Here is a 15,471-nt window from a genome sequence, read left to right as displayed (position 1 = left end):
TGCCAGCATAAGCTTGAAAAGTGTGTATGCATTTCTACTTGCCTCCTTGCATGGCTGGGCTTGCTCGCTCTCGCACCCGTCATGCCATGTAAGCATGACCAGGCTAGCTGCTGGAGGGATGTGAGAGACATGTGGGGAAAACTGAGTCTTCCCAGCTGATTGGCCAGCAGATCAGATACACGAGTGAGCACAGCTGAGATCAGCCAAGTAGGCCGCGATCAGCAGAAACACCCAGTCAACCCAGAGACTCATGACAAATAATAAATAGTACTGTTTTAACCCACTAAGTTTTGGGGTGGTTTGTTACACACAGTAGTTAACTGATATACCTTCCAAACTTACCCACCACTAGGTAACAGGTATTTGCAGAGGCCTAAGCAAAGGAATTAATAAGAGTATTATTTTCATCCTACCAATAAAATAAATGGCATCATGTTTTTCAAATAAAATCACCTTCTCACAATAAGTTGGCATCAGGGTATCCTTAAATCTGTAATGTTACAATTACACTGACCTGGGTCCCTGGTTTCTAGAAAAAGAAAGGAATCAAACAGTAGTACCAGAAGCATACTGAAACATTTACAGAAGTACAAGGACCTTGGAAAAGAGTACCAGAGAGAGAGAGAAAGAAAGGAATCTTACATATGGAACTCATGTGAGATGCTGCCTAAACAGTCCGTGCCAAGGGGACATTTCAGTGAGCAAGTCGGCTGCTTAATGGCAGTTGCAAAAGAATATAGGCTTCTAGAACCCACTGGTGATGAGTATCTCATGGAAAGAGTGGAAGGCTGATGGAGAAGGATGGTGTTCAGATAAGTTATGGCAAGAGAAGCCTTTCTGAGATGTGTACCCAGGAAACTTTCCATAGCTACAAAATGCCACAGTAACTCCAGAAGGAGGAGATGAGGTCAATGCCCAAGTCCCTTTCCCTGTGAGAAATAGAAAAGTAACCATATTTTTAAGGCAAACACCAGGACAGGTAATTTTACTACAATGGAGTTTCATTTCATTTCAGTGTTAGGTTCTATAGTTATTACATAAGATGAAAATCTTGTATGAGTAAAATTATTCTCGAAATTTTTTATATGGCCTGTAAGGTACAGTATATATGGTTTTGTAGGTACAACCAAGAATTCAAATGTATAATGTAAATGACAAGGTGTAATAAGTGATTTTTTCTGTTTTCTTTTAAAAGTGAAAACAGAATTCTTATAAATTAAATATGTAATCAATGTGACTGTACTTAGTGCCAAAGTACTTGTGGGAGGTGCTGGGGTGTAGCAGAAACAACACTCACTTTGGCATTAATCCTGGGCCTCCATCACTTACCAGCTGTATAATGCTGGGCAAGTTCTACTTATTCTACGTCTCTCCATCTATAAAATGGGATTAAGTCCTGACTTGCAGAGTTGGCTGTGAGCATTGTGATAAAGCACCTAGTGCCAGGCATATATGTTGCTCAACATATGGCACTAATTATGAACATGATGGGGGCAATGGGAAACAGTATTTAAAATCAGGATTACGATTGAAAATATAGAATATACAATCACTGTATTTTAAGAGAATGCAAGAGTCTCTCACATGCAGTGAACTGAAGGTGATTTTTAGGCATCTTAATCTGTCCTCACTCCATGAAGTCATTCCTTAAGTTCCCCCAATACTCCCTGTACTCTTATGTCATGCCTTTGCTAAAGGGGATCCTCTGCCTAAAACCCCCTTCCTCCCCACATTTACCACTAAGTAGAAGGGCAAGGCTTAAATAAGGCCCAGCTTAGATCCAATCTCACCCAAGCTTTCCTAGAGACTCCCTCTTATAATTCACCTCTCCTTCCCATATCCCCACAGCACATTGTGCCTTTGTTACAACATCTGTGCCTTCCACTTAACTTATTTATCTGTCCCTTCTACTAGATTGTGCTCTTAGAAGGCAAGTACCAGATCTGATTCTTGTCTGGATCCCTCACAGTACAGCACAGGGCACAGGCTCAGCTGGGCACATAGTGGCTAAATCAGATTTGTTAAGTGTCCCCATGGCAATACAGCTGGCAGGTAGTTTGGTGAGACATTGCTTGAAATTACTGTTTCCCACAGAAAAAGGCCATCTCCCCACCCTGGACCTCCACCCAAATGGTTACAATCTCAAGTGTGGAAGATTGCATTCCTTGGGGATTACAATGAGATTCCACATTCATGGAAATAACATGACTTTCCCTAGAGCCAAAATGGTACACATGATAAATAAGAATAGCCATCAATGGAAGTGAATTTACAGGGCAGGCTCTTTCTGGTTAAAGGAAGAAACACAGGGCCTGGAAAGCTAATTAAGTACAATCTGAAGCAGGGATATACCACCTACATTGCATAAGGTTGCCCAGAGGATTAAGTGACATTAGAGATGCAAAGCACTTAGCTCAAGGGATCCATACAGGAGGTATTCAATCTATCATCTATGCCCCTTGGCTGGTCTGTTCTTAATAAGTCTACACTGGAAACTAGCTTATCCACTGTCTTGAGTTTGGTATACTAGATTCTTTCTTTCTAGGCCCAGGTAGTTCTGGGGGCCACCCTCAGAGCTGTCTTAACTCTAATCTTTGGTGCCTGCCCCTGGGTAAAACTCCCAGTGGAGCCTGGGGACTTTTCCCTCTGACATTTTCATCTCTACTTTAATTGCCAGAGGGTTGTTTGAATTCCAATCCCTGGAGATATTATATACAGTTAATACTACCAGATTTTTCAAATTTTTGCTTTGGCAGAGAAAAGCTCTTGGTTAAAGAGCTTAAAGTTCTTAAAGCTTAAAGCTTAAAGCTTAAAGTTCCCTTTGACTGCAATCTCCTGCCATTTTCCAAATTCCTGGCAATCATGACTTCTTATCCTCTGTAGTCAATTCAGGCTTTCAACTAGCTGTTCTCAAGCTGTACTTTTTAGCACCTGGCACAGTATTCCCACATGAATAACATAATCAATAAATGTTTATCGAATGAATGAAAATTCCAACCATGTTTCTTCATCATAAAGGCTGATGGAACTGATTCTTAAATCCAGAAACCCTGGGCAACAGCTAACTATTACTTCTTACCTCAGTTTAAATTCAGAGCCTCTCCAGATTCCAGTCTAGCCTTAGGTAAAACATGGAGGAGAAAAAGGAAAGGTTCTAGTGGTTCTCTAGATTTGGGATCTGCTCAAAAAAGCTCCAAGATAATTCTGCTTCATTCTCTGAGCAAACCCCAAATCTCTGGACAGTGTGGGGTTACTCACACAGGGGATCAGTGTTGTAGCACGCACAACCCCAGAGCAGTCAATGAGCCAGGGGAACCCTAGACTGTGGCCACTCTCAGCCCAGGAGGCTGGCATGTGCAGCCATTAAAACCAGTGCCTGCTCCCTCGCCTGGCCAGGCCCAAGACTTTTCTTCTTTGTCTGAGAAGCATTATGCTAAGACATTCTAGTTTTCCTGTGAAAAAAGAGATAAAATCAAAGAAAGGGGAAGACAGTTTTTTCATGGAACACCATTTTTACTTCAAAGAATGACTGACAAACTATGGTCATTCAAACCTGGGTTACTGGCAGACATTTTCTCAAAAAATGACCAAAACGAGCCTGTCACTTCAAGGAAAACAACTCTGTATTTATGGTCAATGATAAAATTCAAGTTTTAGGAGAAAATTAGAATTTTGGAAAAGTTGTATCCACAACAATGAGCTTGACAGCTTCCCAATACTTAAAGACTTTATGATGAAATTGATGGTGATATTAACAAATGTTATCTTTTGATATTATAAAATGAAACAGGAAAACATTTGGAAGATCTACATAACTCAAGTGAACCTACTTTCCAAATGATCAAAGCATAATGTTACAGAATCATGCACTGGTATAAAGTCCACTCAAAGTGTCAGGTGAACCAACAGATTTTTTTTTTTTTTTTGAACCAACAGATTTTAATGTAAATGAGTATAAAGACTTTATTGATATGGTCTCAGATTCCATATTGCAAAGAAGAATACCAACAATCGTCTGGACAGGCCATCAAAATACTTTTCTCTTTCCAACTATGTATCTGTGTGAGGTTGAATTTTTTTTTTTTAACATACTTCAATCAAAATGTATTGCAACAGACTGAATACAGAAGCATATATGAGAATCTAACTTCTTTCTATTAAGGTAGACATAAATTTGCAAAAGTGAAAACAAGACCATTTTTCTAATTTGTTTGGAAAATTATTATTTTTAATTTAGAAGTTGTTATTTATGTTAATGTGATAGGTTTAATATTGTTATTCTGCAATGAATTAGTAACTAAATATTTTTAAACTTTCTCAGTTTTAATACTTAATTTAGTAAACATCAATAGTTTAACCAACAAAAGCTCTTTCGGGTCCTCAAAATGTAAAAGGGTCCCAAGACCAAACCCTTTGAGAACTGCTGATGTAAAGCATCTAACAGTGCCTGTCACCCAGTGAGTACACTATAAGCAACAGTGATTATTAACAACCATATAGCAGTTCATGGCATATCTGGATAGCTCTTTGGGGGCATGAGTAAACTTTGCACTTCAGACTTTCTGGCCACAACTTGGGAATTATGTGTCACTAGGCCAGATGGCTGTCAAGGACTGCTCTTGAAGCTGGATCTAATTTCCAGAACCAAACCTGCTCTCATTCCTTTCATGGATTCTTTTTACTCCCAAGAGTTTGTGTATGTTTGAGAGGATTCCCCCAAGACACATGCTGTATCTAACCAGCAGCCCTGCAATAGTTTCCAAATTCTATTCTGAAGTGGCCCAGTAGAGCACTCTACTCTCAAGTCACCCAACTCCAAAAGCCTCCTTGTCACTGAGGCAGGCAGAGGACAACAGTTAAAATTCCCTTCCAAAAGCAGAGAAAATGATTAATCCCCAGCCTAGAAAAACTTATCAGCCCAGTCATTACCACTCACTCTTCCGTTCACCCATTCATTCCCTCATTCAACAAACATTCTCAGGGCCCCTACCTGGTGCCAACCATTGTGCTAGGTGCTGTGAACCATAGAGTTCCTGCCTTAAGAACACATGCATAAACCAGGCAGGTTCATGCACGGGGTTGTCAATGCTCCCAAACTCCCAGGATGCCTCATATTCATTTTGGAGAATCAGGCAGGAACACATTAAAATAACATACAATTATAATAAACAAAATAATACATAAATTAAAAACTGATTAGGACATTGGGCTTCTCTACTTAATATAAGCTTATTATGTGCCTTCTCACATACCTATCCAGTTTGAGGATCTCTTTCCTTTACCTCCTCTTTCCTACCTTAGTCTCTCTTTGATCTCTAGGCTCCTTTCTGGTGGAGCTCGCTACCAGGGCACCCTTTGGCCCCTGGCATTTATAACTTGGCCCCAGCTGACCTCTCCATACTCCATTTCCACGCTTAACACCTGAGAGCCATAGGTTCTATTCATACTGTTCCTCAGATACACCTTGCCCCTTCAAACCCCAGCACCTCAGCTTTACTCCTCAGGAAATTCCTACTTATCCCCTAAAATCTTGGTCAAAGGTCGTTGAAGCTTTTGCTGGACCAGGCTGAGTAGAATTATTTCAGTATAGCACCTATCACATTGTGCCATAGACATATCTTCTGCCTACTCCAAATCCTGGTAGAATGGGAGCTCTTTGGGGGCAGGGAGTAGACTGCGGCCATTTAAGTGTATCCAGGAACTAGGCTTGGCTTGGGTCTGGCACATAGTAGGCATTCACTGAATAAATGAACGAATCCTTAAAGCCCATCTGGCTCATGTCTCAGCTGCTCTACACAAAGGATAGAAACTAAAACACAGCCAAACCAGCCCCTTTCCCGACATACCATGTTGAAAAGGCATGGCTGCGTCACTCCAGGCCACTAATGGGTAAGAATCTCAGACCATTCTACTGCTGGCCATCAGAGGTGTAGTTAATTCTTAGGGAGCTGATACAACCTCAGTGCCCTGGAGCTTTCACCCGAACTCCCACTCAGGCTGTTGGCTCAGGTCCTTCCAAGAGGTAGGACAATAGTTTCACAACATAAAGCCATTTTGTGGAGAATTCTCTTCGGTTGTACAAGCTGAGTCAAGGATAGGGCAGTGAGTCTTTCTGACCCCAGGGGCCCTCTACCCGCCAAGGCTAGTTCATCTGTCAAACCTGCCTCCTGGGTGTAATCAGCCACAGGAAGGCCTAAGCTGCTTCTTATTTACCTGGAACCTTGGGCAAACCTTATTACCGACTACTCTGTAATGGCAACACAGAGTTCTCATGGGTGGAAGAGTATGAACTTTGGAGACAGACTGTTGTGAGTTCAAATCCCAGTTCTGCCATTTTCAGTATGATCTTGGATTATTACTGAATTTCTTTGAGCCTCAATTTCCTCATTTATGAAATGAGAATAAAACCATACTTCACAGAGTGGTGAGGACAGAAGGAAATAAATTATATAAAGTACCTGGCCTGGGCCTGGCACACAGTAGGTGCTCAATACCCGTTAGTTTCTTTCCTCTTCTGTCCTGGAAGAAATGACAGGGAAACTTACTAAGTGAGACTTGCCCAATCCAAAGTTATTACTTGAAGCACAGGACAGAAGACTAGACAGGTGACCTTCAAGGTCTCTTTGACCCCCGCCACCCCCCCCACCCAGCCCACATTCTCTGGCTGCAACTTCCTAATAAGAACCTTCAATATTTCCGGGCCCTTCTTTCTGCCTTAGTTTCCCTATATCTATTCACTTCAGAATGGAGGGGGAAACCACAAAGGGATCTGGATAGCTAAGAGCCTTGGGTAGGAAATAAAGGACAGGTGGCCTATAGGACTGCACCATGTTCATCCACCTAGAGTCTGAAGGATGAGGGTGGGAACATGGGCACAGAACTGAAGGGTGCAAACACTGGGCCTTTCCCGGGACACAAGCATGCCTCTCCTCAGTCCTTCTCTGCTCTGCATATTCTGCCACGAAGAACCATTAACCACTCCTTCCCACAATATCCATTCCCCTTCTCCAATACATAAGCACTCACATCTTCACTCACACTGTTCCCTCTGCCTCTTCCTTTTTAGGCTCAATTTGGGTGTTACATTCTCCTAAGTCCACAGGCAAAATAAACTGTGCTTTGCTCTGGGATGCCCTAACACTTTTTTACATGTCTCTTGTAGAGAGCTTATCACGTGTATCATGATTATTAAAATCTGTCTTCTCCACAGAAGACAGCTTTTCAAGGGCAGGGCCTGTGTCTCATGAATCAGTGCATCCCAATCATTCAGTAGAGGTGGCAGCACGTGTTTCCATACACGAAGAAAGATTAGCAGTTGGAGAATATGGGCAACAACTGGAGAACTAGGAAAAGTTTGTTTTTTTAAAAAAACTAAGGCTGTTTCTTCTCCTGCTTATGGAAAAGCTCTCTCCTCCCCCAGGAAGCCCCATTCTTTAAAGAATAGCCTAGGCCTCCGCAAAGATCCCCATGGCACCCTCAGTTCAGCAATTCCCAGACCCAGCCACACATCAGAATCACCTGGGGCAATTTAATAACAATAGATGCTGGGCTTCAGACCTAAAGACTCTAGGTCTGGGATACGGTCCAGCAAAGCACAAGGGATCTGATTATTAGTTAGGCTGGGGTGAGGGAGAGGTAGAGGTAGAATCAAGCAATCACAGCTGCCTCTCCCACTGAGAATTACTTCCATGCTATCAGAGAGAATTTAATGAAGCACATCACATTCACTTTCCTACTTAAAACCTTTCATTGATTCCTCATTGCCTACAGGATAAAGCCCAAACCTTTTGGTTTTCAAGAACCTGCTAAACTCTCCAGCCAGACCTCTCACCACTCTCCATAAGCTGGGCAGTTCTGGCCTCTGGGTCTTTGTCTATGCTGTTTGCTTTGGTTAGACACTTTCTCTCACCTTCTCTGGAGGACCTTCTACTTGACCTTGAAGCCTCAGCTCTGAGAAGCTTTTTCTAGGCTATCACGTCTGTGCATCCTCAGAACAAAGCATCTATAATAATCACAGCTACCACTTGTGCTCAGTGCTTGACATGCAGTACTTGCTGAACCCTAGTGTGAGCCCAGCATCACTGTCATTTTATACATAAAAAAAAACTAAAAGGCTGAAATACTTCTAAAAGCATGTACTAGGATCTAGGATTTGACTCAACTCAGAGGAAGCGATGCTCTTCTAGCCTAACTGCAATTATTATATGTGTGTTCTTTAGACCATGAGCCCCTGTGGGCAGGGACCATGTCTGATTCACTTCTGCATTCCCAGCTAGCCCAGGGCCTGGCACAGATCAGGTGTCCATTAGTGTTGGTAGAATAAATGAACGCCAGGTCAGGTGAGAGGAAGGCTGGGCATGGTGTGTGTGCAATGTGCCTGAATGAATGACTGCCAGCCTGGCCTAGCAGTGCGGGCAGATAAGAAAAAAGTGCTAGAAACCTAACATCTCTTTTATTATAATTTAGTTTAACAGCCATTCATTGAACACATAAGGACCATGCGTAATAAATACACCAGAAATGAATTAAAACATAGCCCATGCTCTCAAAAATTCTAGGTTTAGTAAGTAAAGGTGTTAGGACCTTAATAGTACATCTGATATCATTTATTAAGCTTATAGCTCTGGGACATTTTAAGGAAATTTTAAATTTTAATTATTATTATTATTTTTTTTTTGCGCTGTACCGCATGGCATGTGGGATCTTAGTTCCCTGACCGGGAATTGAACCCATGCTCCCTGCATTGGAAGCTCGGAATCTTAACTGCTGGACCAACCAGGGAAGTCCGGAAATTTAAAATTTTAAAATCTTAGTAGGTAAGTCTTCATCTTCAAAAGACTTTTGGCATTTCTACATAGTGAATCTCTACTGGCTTACAAAGAACCAGAGGAGACAAGGATCTCTCCTCAGTACCATTTCTTCCTACCTGCAATGAAAATGGCTGGGTGGGCAGTGATTTTAAGGGGGAAGTCCCAGGGTATAGGGATTATCTCATTCATCTGTGTGCCCCGAATAAAGGCCTTGGCACAGAGATCGTTAATACTTGCTGAGTGGATTAAACATAATGAGATGATTTTAATAAAGATACTGGCTGATCATCTGCTCCAGTCCCATGAGGGAGCAGGTTTAACTCTGAGCAGTGGGGGAGCCAGGTCTCTAGAGTTCCTTTAAACTAGGCTGGGCAAAGTCCCAGGTGATGCTGTAGAGATGAGAAATGGGAAGGGCAGGATGAGCTCAACCCCCACCAAATGCCAGTTTACAGTCTAGCAAGTCTCCTGGGGGTTTACTGAGTGTGCACCTGGACTACAAGCTGAGTGGTCCAAGAGAACTAGAGACAGCCAGCAGAGCTGGCAGGTGAGAACACTCAGGCTTTGGATGGCCAAATGGCTCCCTGCCACACGTCACGTCCAATTCTAGCTCTGGCGTGAGGAGCACTAGGTGCTATGTGGGTTGCTCCACATTCTCTGGTGAAGCTCTAGAAGAGGCTTAAAGAAGGGAAGAAACATGCCCACAGCAACAAAGCTAAGAGAATGAGCAGGAAGCTCACCCCAAGTCTGCAACATTAAATACTATGTCTCACTGCCTCCTCCAGCTGCTTTGTAAGTTGGGTGTTTTTTTTTTCCTTTGCTAAGAAGGCTGTAACTGTTTTAGTCTTCTTGTGAAATAAATGAGGATTTGGGTTTTTAGTGAATGTATCAATGTAGTTTAGTGGCCTAATCAATTAGAAGTAAGGACTTTTGGGATTCCAATTAAGCTCAAAGTCCTGCATTTAAATGTGTACAGGTTATGAAAATGAGCAAAGGAAACTGGATGCAACCAGTGGCCTATAAGCCTTAACTCAGAGGAAGTAATGATCTTCTAAGCCTTACCGCAAACTACTATAAACCAAACTCATTTACTCATTTGGTCTCTAGACCAAATAAGCCCCTTGTGAGGAGGGACCACGGCTGATTCACTTCTGCATTTCCAGCTGGTCCAGGGCCTGGCACAGATCAGGTGTCCTTCATATGATAAAGAGGGCAGACACTTCTCAGAGACTGCAGATTACTGCCTCCTGGAAATGTGGGCCCAGGAGCACCAGATTTTAAGAGATGGCACAAATCCAGTTTTGCAGGAAACCTTTGATTTTTAAAAATACTGGCTCAAATCAAAACAAAAACAGAAACAAAACTACATGTGACTTGAGGCATTTAAACCTGTATGTGGACTGAAAGTGATCTCATTTGCCATCTTTGGCTTCGGTTTGGCATATGACACTGAATTTCACCTTACTTACCCACTCTAAGTATTTAAGATAGGGTTCTAAGTGGTGGTGGGAGCCAGTGATCCTCACCAAAGGTATGCCTGTGGGTAGAGCAATGACTGATCCCAATTCTTTCAGCAGGTGCTTTTCACCAAGGCACAAAGGCCTGCTTCTGGCACACAGAACCCCCTTCCCCAACAAAAATGGGGCACAATCAGAGGAGTTTGTCAGTTTGTTTCACCTACTGTGGCTAGAGTAAAAAAATGCCTTGTTAAATACCCCACAGTACACAGAGTGTCCTGTTTTTGGTGGTAGTGGGGGCACCTATAGTAGGAGTTATTTGGGCAAATATTTAGTTTCTCTGAGTTTCTGTTTCTTCATCTGAAAAACGGGGTTAATAGTATTTATATCCTTCAGTTCATTCATTAAAATTTGTTAACCACCAGGCATAGGGGTACAATGGTGACTGACTTGGTTCCTGCACTCTCAGAGTTTACATAGCAAAAGCAGACCAATAATTACACCAATAGCTAACTCATCACATTTGTGCTAAATGCTGAGAGAACACGGGTGGTGGGAAGGTATGTAAAGTGCCTAGTATGAATAAATGAATGAATTGGCAGGTCAAGCAGTGCAGTAGGTAGGAACCTACATGTTAAAGTTGTGTCCTATATAAAAACTAAATGGTTAAGCCATCAACCAAACTTTCTGGCCATGAATACTATAGGCTGGTTAAGTGGCAGGGGACCCTGAATGGGAAAGAGAAAAGACAACAGCTCCCTGGTTCTCTCCTCCCCCACTATCCCCTTCTGGAGAACAGCACTCCCAGGGGGCCCAGAGAAGGGAAAGAGAAAGCTAGAGGAGAAAGCAGCTTCAGGGTGGGATGTCAGACCAGGCAAGGGTGGGGTCCAACCTGAGGAGTCAAATCCTTTGGAACCAGTCTCAGCCCAGGGTAGGGGTGGGGATGAAGGTGGGGCTTCTGACACTCAATAAGTGGTGACATCTTCATTAATTAAAAATCTGATTGTGATCTGAGACACAAAGGAGACCAGTATCCAAACTGGGTTACAATAAGTACAGCTTCTCAACGGATTCATTCTCTCTCATTCACCTAGTTATTCCTACTCTGTGTCAGCAAGGCCCAGGGCTAGGTGTGGAGGACCAGAGATAGATGGCATGATCTGTGCCCTGGTGGAGTTCAAAGTTCGGGGGGGGGGGGGGGGGGCACAGACACATCAACAGACTATCTCATTGTAGAATGGGGAGTGCTACCAGAGGGGAGCACAGGGGGCTGTGGGACAGAGGGGGCACCTCACGCAACTGGGGAGGTTAGGGAAGGCTTTCTGGGAATGGTACCCCAAACAGCATCCCCACTCACATGCACAATTCCAGAGATTCTACTAGAAGGCTGTCAAGAGCCATGCCTTCTGGCTGCACCAGCCTCCCAGAGTCCCCTGCTGCCCGATGCAGTGTCTGCAGAGCCAAACGCATCTTCTGCCACGCCTCATCCTCATCCGGCGCTGCATCCGACCCTCCAAGACTCCTGCAGGAGCCTGCCTTCCTTGGCAGGCTCATCCAAAAAACCAACTCAAAACTCTTTTGTCAGAGCAAGCTTAGGGCGAGCCACCCAGCCCCAGGTGCCATAACCCTCCCAGAGCAACTGTGGCTCATGCCACCCCAGCTTCGCAGTGAACACCGGCAGGGTACCTCCTATTATCTCCTTTGCTCAAATGAAAGTGACCTTCTCCCAGGTGGCAAACTGGAAGCTTTGGAGAGTCCTTCTACTGCTCACTCTCAGCAAAATTCGCCAAACCCAGGGATTTGAGGGTCTGGGTGGGCCGCCTTGTAGGTCGGGGGTATACAGGGGAGAAAGAGCAGGCTTTGCTGGGTTTCCACCTCGGTGCAGGAGACCCACCAAATAGTCTTCTGGGCAGCCTGGCTGTCTGCTGCAACTGCTCCGCTGGGCAAGGAGAGGAGGGAGGCCCCGGGAGACATATGCTGGGGGCACAGCTGCTGAGGGGGCAGCGAGGGGAAGGGGTGGAGCCGCTCCCGGGGGGAGAGAGAAGAGGCTGCAGCCTTCCAGGCCCCAGCGCCCCGAGGTGGCCTATGGGTGGGTGGGGAAGCAGGTGGGCCCAGGGGAGGTAAAGGGCACAGACCTAAGCTGTAGCCTCAAGATTGGTGCGCGGTCCCAGTGTGGGTGTGCGACCATAACGTTTCCCGGAGGCGGCGGGAGAGGGCAGGAAGCCTGGTCTCAGGAGAACCGGACGTGCCGTGCCTCGGCTTTGGACCAAAGGATCCCGACTCCACTCCCGCCTTGGGGGAGAAAGCCTCAGCCCTGGCCCAGGGGGTAAGGCTCTGGCCCCAACCGGGGGAGGATGGTCCATCCCCAAACCCGTCCCGGCCCCGCTCCGGGGAGGTAAAAGAGCCCGAGCAGCCAGACTTGCCTCGCTCGCTCCTACCTGGGGACCGGGAGCCAGATTGGGGTCGTCCTCCTCCCTGGGGCCGTCGCGGTAGGGCTCCGCCGGCGCCTCCGGGGGCCCTGCACCCGCTCCTGCTTCCAGGCTCGGCGGCGGCGGGGGCTCCGGCGCCTGGGGCTTCTGCGGCCCCGCGGCCCGCGCCCGCTCGCGCCGGCCCGCGCCGCCACTCGGCCTGCTCCGCCTCCGAGTCATGCTGCTGCTCGCGCCGCTCCCTCGCTTCACTCGCGCCGCCGCCTCCGCCTCCGCCGCCGCAGCCGCCGCTCCCCTCGCAGGACAACAGCCAATATGGCGGCGCCCGGCTCCCCCTCTGTCGCTGCCAGCAGGTCAGAGGGCACGCGGAGTCCGCGCCGCCGCACTAGCCCCCGAGGCTGCCTGCGCCATTTTGAGTAAGGTCACCACCCGGAGTTCCGCGGAAGAGTGAACCTGGTGAGGAAACGCCCTCCGCATCCCAGGATCCAAGGGATGAGACCTGCGCGAGGGGAGGGTGTGCGCTGTAGTAATCGTGCTGCACGGCCCTGGGCGCTTAATAACTGTTAAATGGATGCGTGAATTCGTAATTTCTGTAGTGCTACGCTACTTTCACAGCCATGACCTGATTCCTTGTACCTACACTGAGTGGCAGGTACAGTAGTTCCCATTTTGCAGCGGAGAAAACCGAGGCTGCAAAAGGCGAAATGGTTGCTCAACATCAGCCAGCCAGAACTCATGGGCTCGTGGACAGCCTGAGCTGAAAGGGACAAAGGGATTGTCTAGATTCGTATTTTCAGTGTATGGTACACGGGGAGTCTAGCGTTTGGTGCTTGGGACAGCGAGACTCACCGTCTCAGTCTGGTGGGGAGAGTGGACACTTAAATACACAATTACAAGTGTGATAAAGATGAGATGACTGGGGCATGTACTAGGTCAGTGTTTCCAAAAACGTGGTATGTGTGCGAGAGGATTTTGAGTGGTACACAAAGGAACATTTAAAAAATGTAATGATTATGTATTTCATTGTTAAAACTGGGATATTTTCCCTCCCTTTCTTTTTTGAATATATGACATGCGTATAGTACAAATTTTTAAAAATAGTTTTGAGTGCAACTTGTGTCATGCCAGGGCCAGTGGTGTCCTGAAACCATATGGTGGTTATATGTAGAGTTGCTGTTGATCCATCAACAAGGGCAGAATTCTGACATTGGCCCAACCCAAGGGAGCAAGGACTATTTTGAGAGGAAGGGCTAAATGGAAGGCCCTGGAGCTCTCCCTAACTGCCAAATGAAAAAATAATACTTCATCTCATTACAGGGATTAGCACCGCCATCAAAGATTTGAAAGATTCAGGGTGATTCCCACTATATCAACATTACCTCTTCAGTTTGTCCAGAACAGAGGATAGATGGTATTTTTTCCCATTCATTTATTTTCTTTGTGGTAAAATTTGAGTAACATAAAACTTATTGTCTTAACCATTTCTAAGTGTACAGTTCATTGGTATTAAGTACATTCATATTGTTGTGCAACCATCACCACCATCTATCTCCAGAACACTTTTCTTCTTGTAAAACGGAAACTCTGTACTCATTAAATAATAACTCCCCATTCTCCTGTCCCTTCAGCCCTTTGCAACCACCATTCTACTTAAGAAAACCTCCCCCTTTTCCCTACACCCCAGCCTCTGGTAGCCACTATTCTACTCTCTGTTATTATGAGTTTACCTTTTTTTTTAATATTCCACATATAAGTGAGATCATGCAATATTTATCTTTTTGCGACTGGCTTGTTTCACTTAAAATGTCCTCTAGTTTCATCCATGTTGTTGCAAATGGCAGGATTTCCTTCTTTTTTAAAGCTGAATAATATTCATTTATATTTTTTATATATATACTTTTTGTATATTCCTCATATATATTCCTATATATATTGTAGATATTTATATATTCCTTTATATACATATACACATATACAGATATCTATCCATCTATATCACATTTTCTTTATCCATTCATACATCAACAGAGAAGATCTATCTATCTATCCATCTATCTATCTGTCTATATCACATTTTCTTTATCCATTCATACATCAACAGAGAAGATAGGGCTTCCCTGGTGGCACAGTGGTTAAGAATCCACCTGCCAATGCAGGGGACACAGGTTTGAGCCCTGGTCCGGGAAGATCCCACATGCTGTGTAGCAACTAAGCCCATGCACCACAACTACTGAGCCTGTGTTCTAGTGCCCACAAGCCACAACTACTGTGCCCGCGTGCAACAACTACTGAAGCCCTTGCGCCTAGAGCCCGTGCTTCGCAGCAAGAGAAGACACTGCAATGAGAAGCCCGTGCACCGCAACAAAGAGTAGCCCGTGCTCGCCGCAACTAGAGAAAGCCTGCGTGCTGCAACGAAGACCCAATGCAGCCAAAAATAAATAAATAAAATAAATAAATTTATAAAAGCAATAGTAAAAAAACCCCAAAAAACAAAACCAGAGAAGATGGATGGTCTTAAATCATGACCGAGCATTATGATAAACTCATTCTGGTAGGCCAGTGCAATTGTTGGCCCACAATTATAGGTCTGATCAATGCTTTTTTTTTTTTTTTTTACGGTACGTGGGCCTCTCACTGTTGTGGTCTCTCCCGTTGCAGAGCATAGGCTTCGGACGCGCAGGCTCAGCGGCCATGGCTCACAGGCCCAGCCGCTCCGCGGCATGTGGCATCTTCCCGGACCGGGGCACGAACCCGTGTCCCCTGCATCAGCAGGCGGACTCT

At 45.1% G+C, this 15,471-nt stretch overlaps 1 protein-coding gene across 13 annotated transcripts in view; it reads right to left on the bottom strand.

The window, feature by feature from the left end:
- The window catches only part of FAM193B (family with sequence similarity 193 member B), a 31,542-nt gene extending 18,524 nt beyond the window's left edge, over nucleotides 1-13,018 (bottom strand). For 5 of the 13 annotated variants that reach the window (XR_004479566.2, XM_033414858.2, XM_033414860.2 and 2 more), the window contains exon 1: nucleotides 12,703-13,018. Coding sequence is in view for 7 of the 13 variants with exons in the window: in XM_033414858.2 (XP_033270749.1) it covers nucleotides 12,703-12,912 (210 nt within the window). In the remaining 6 variants the exon portion in view is untranslated. Of the gene's footprint in view, nucleotides 1-6,458; nucleotides 6,520-11,156; nucleotides 11,275-11,621 lie in introns of all 13 variants that reach the window. The other 8 variants (XM_033414864.2, XM_033414866.2, XM_033414861.2 and 5 more) reach the window with 7 other exon arrangements.
- Nucleotides 13,019-15,471: the final 2,453 nt, after the last annotated feature.

This window comes from Orcinus orca, chromosome 3 (assembly GCF_937001465.1).
Source record: "Orcinus orca chromosome 3, mOrcOrc1.1, whole genome shotgun sequence".
In the NCBI taxonomy this organism is placed as follows: domain Eukaryota; kingdom Metazoa; phylum Chordata; class Mammalia; order Artiodactyla; family Delphinidae; genus Orcinus; species Orcinus orca.
Note: the sequence above shows the minus strand (reverse complement) of the source record. Positions and strands in the feature narration are given on the sequence as shown.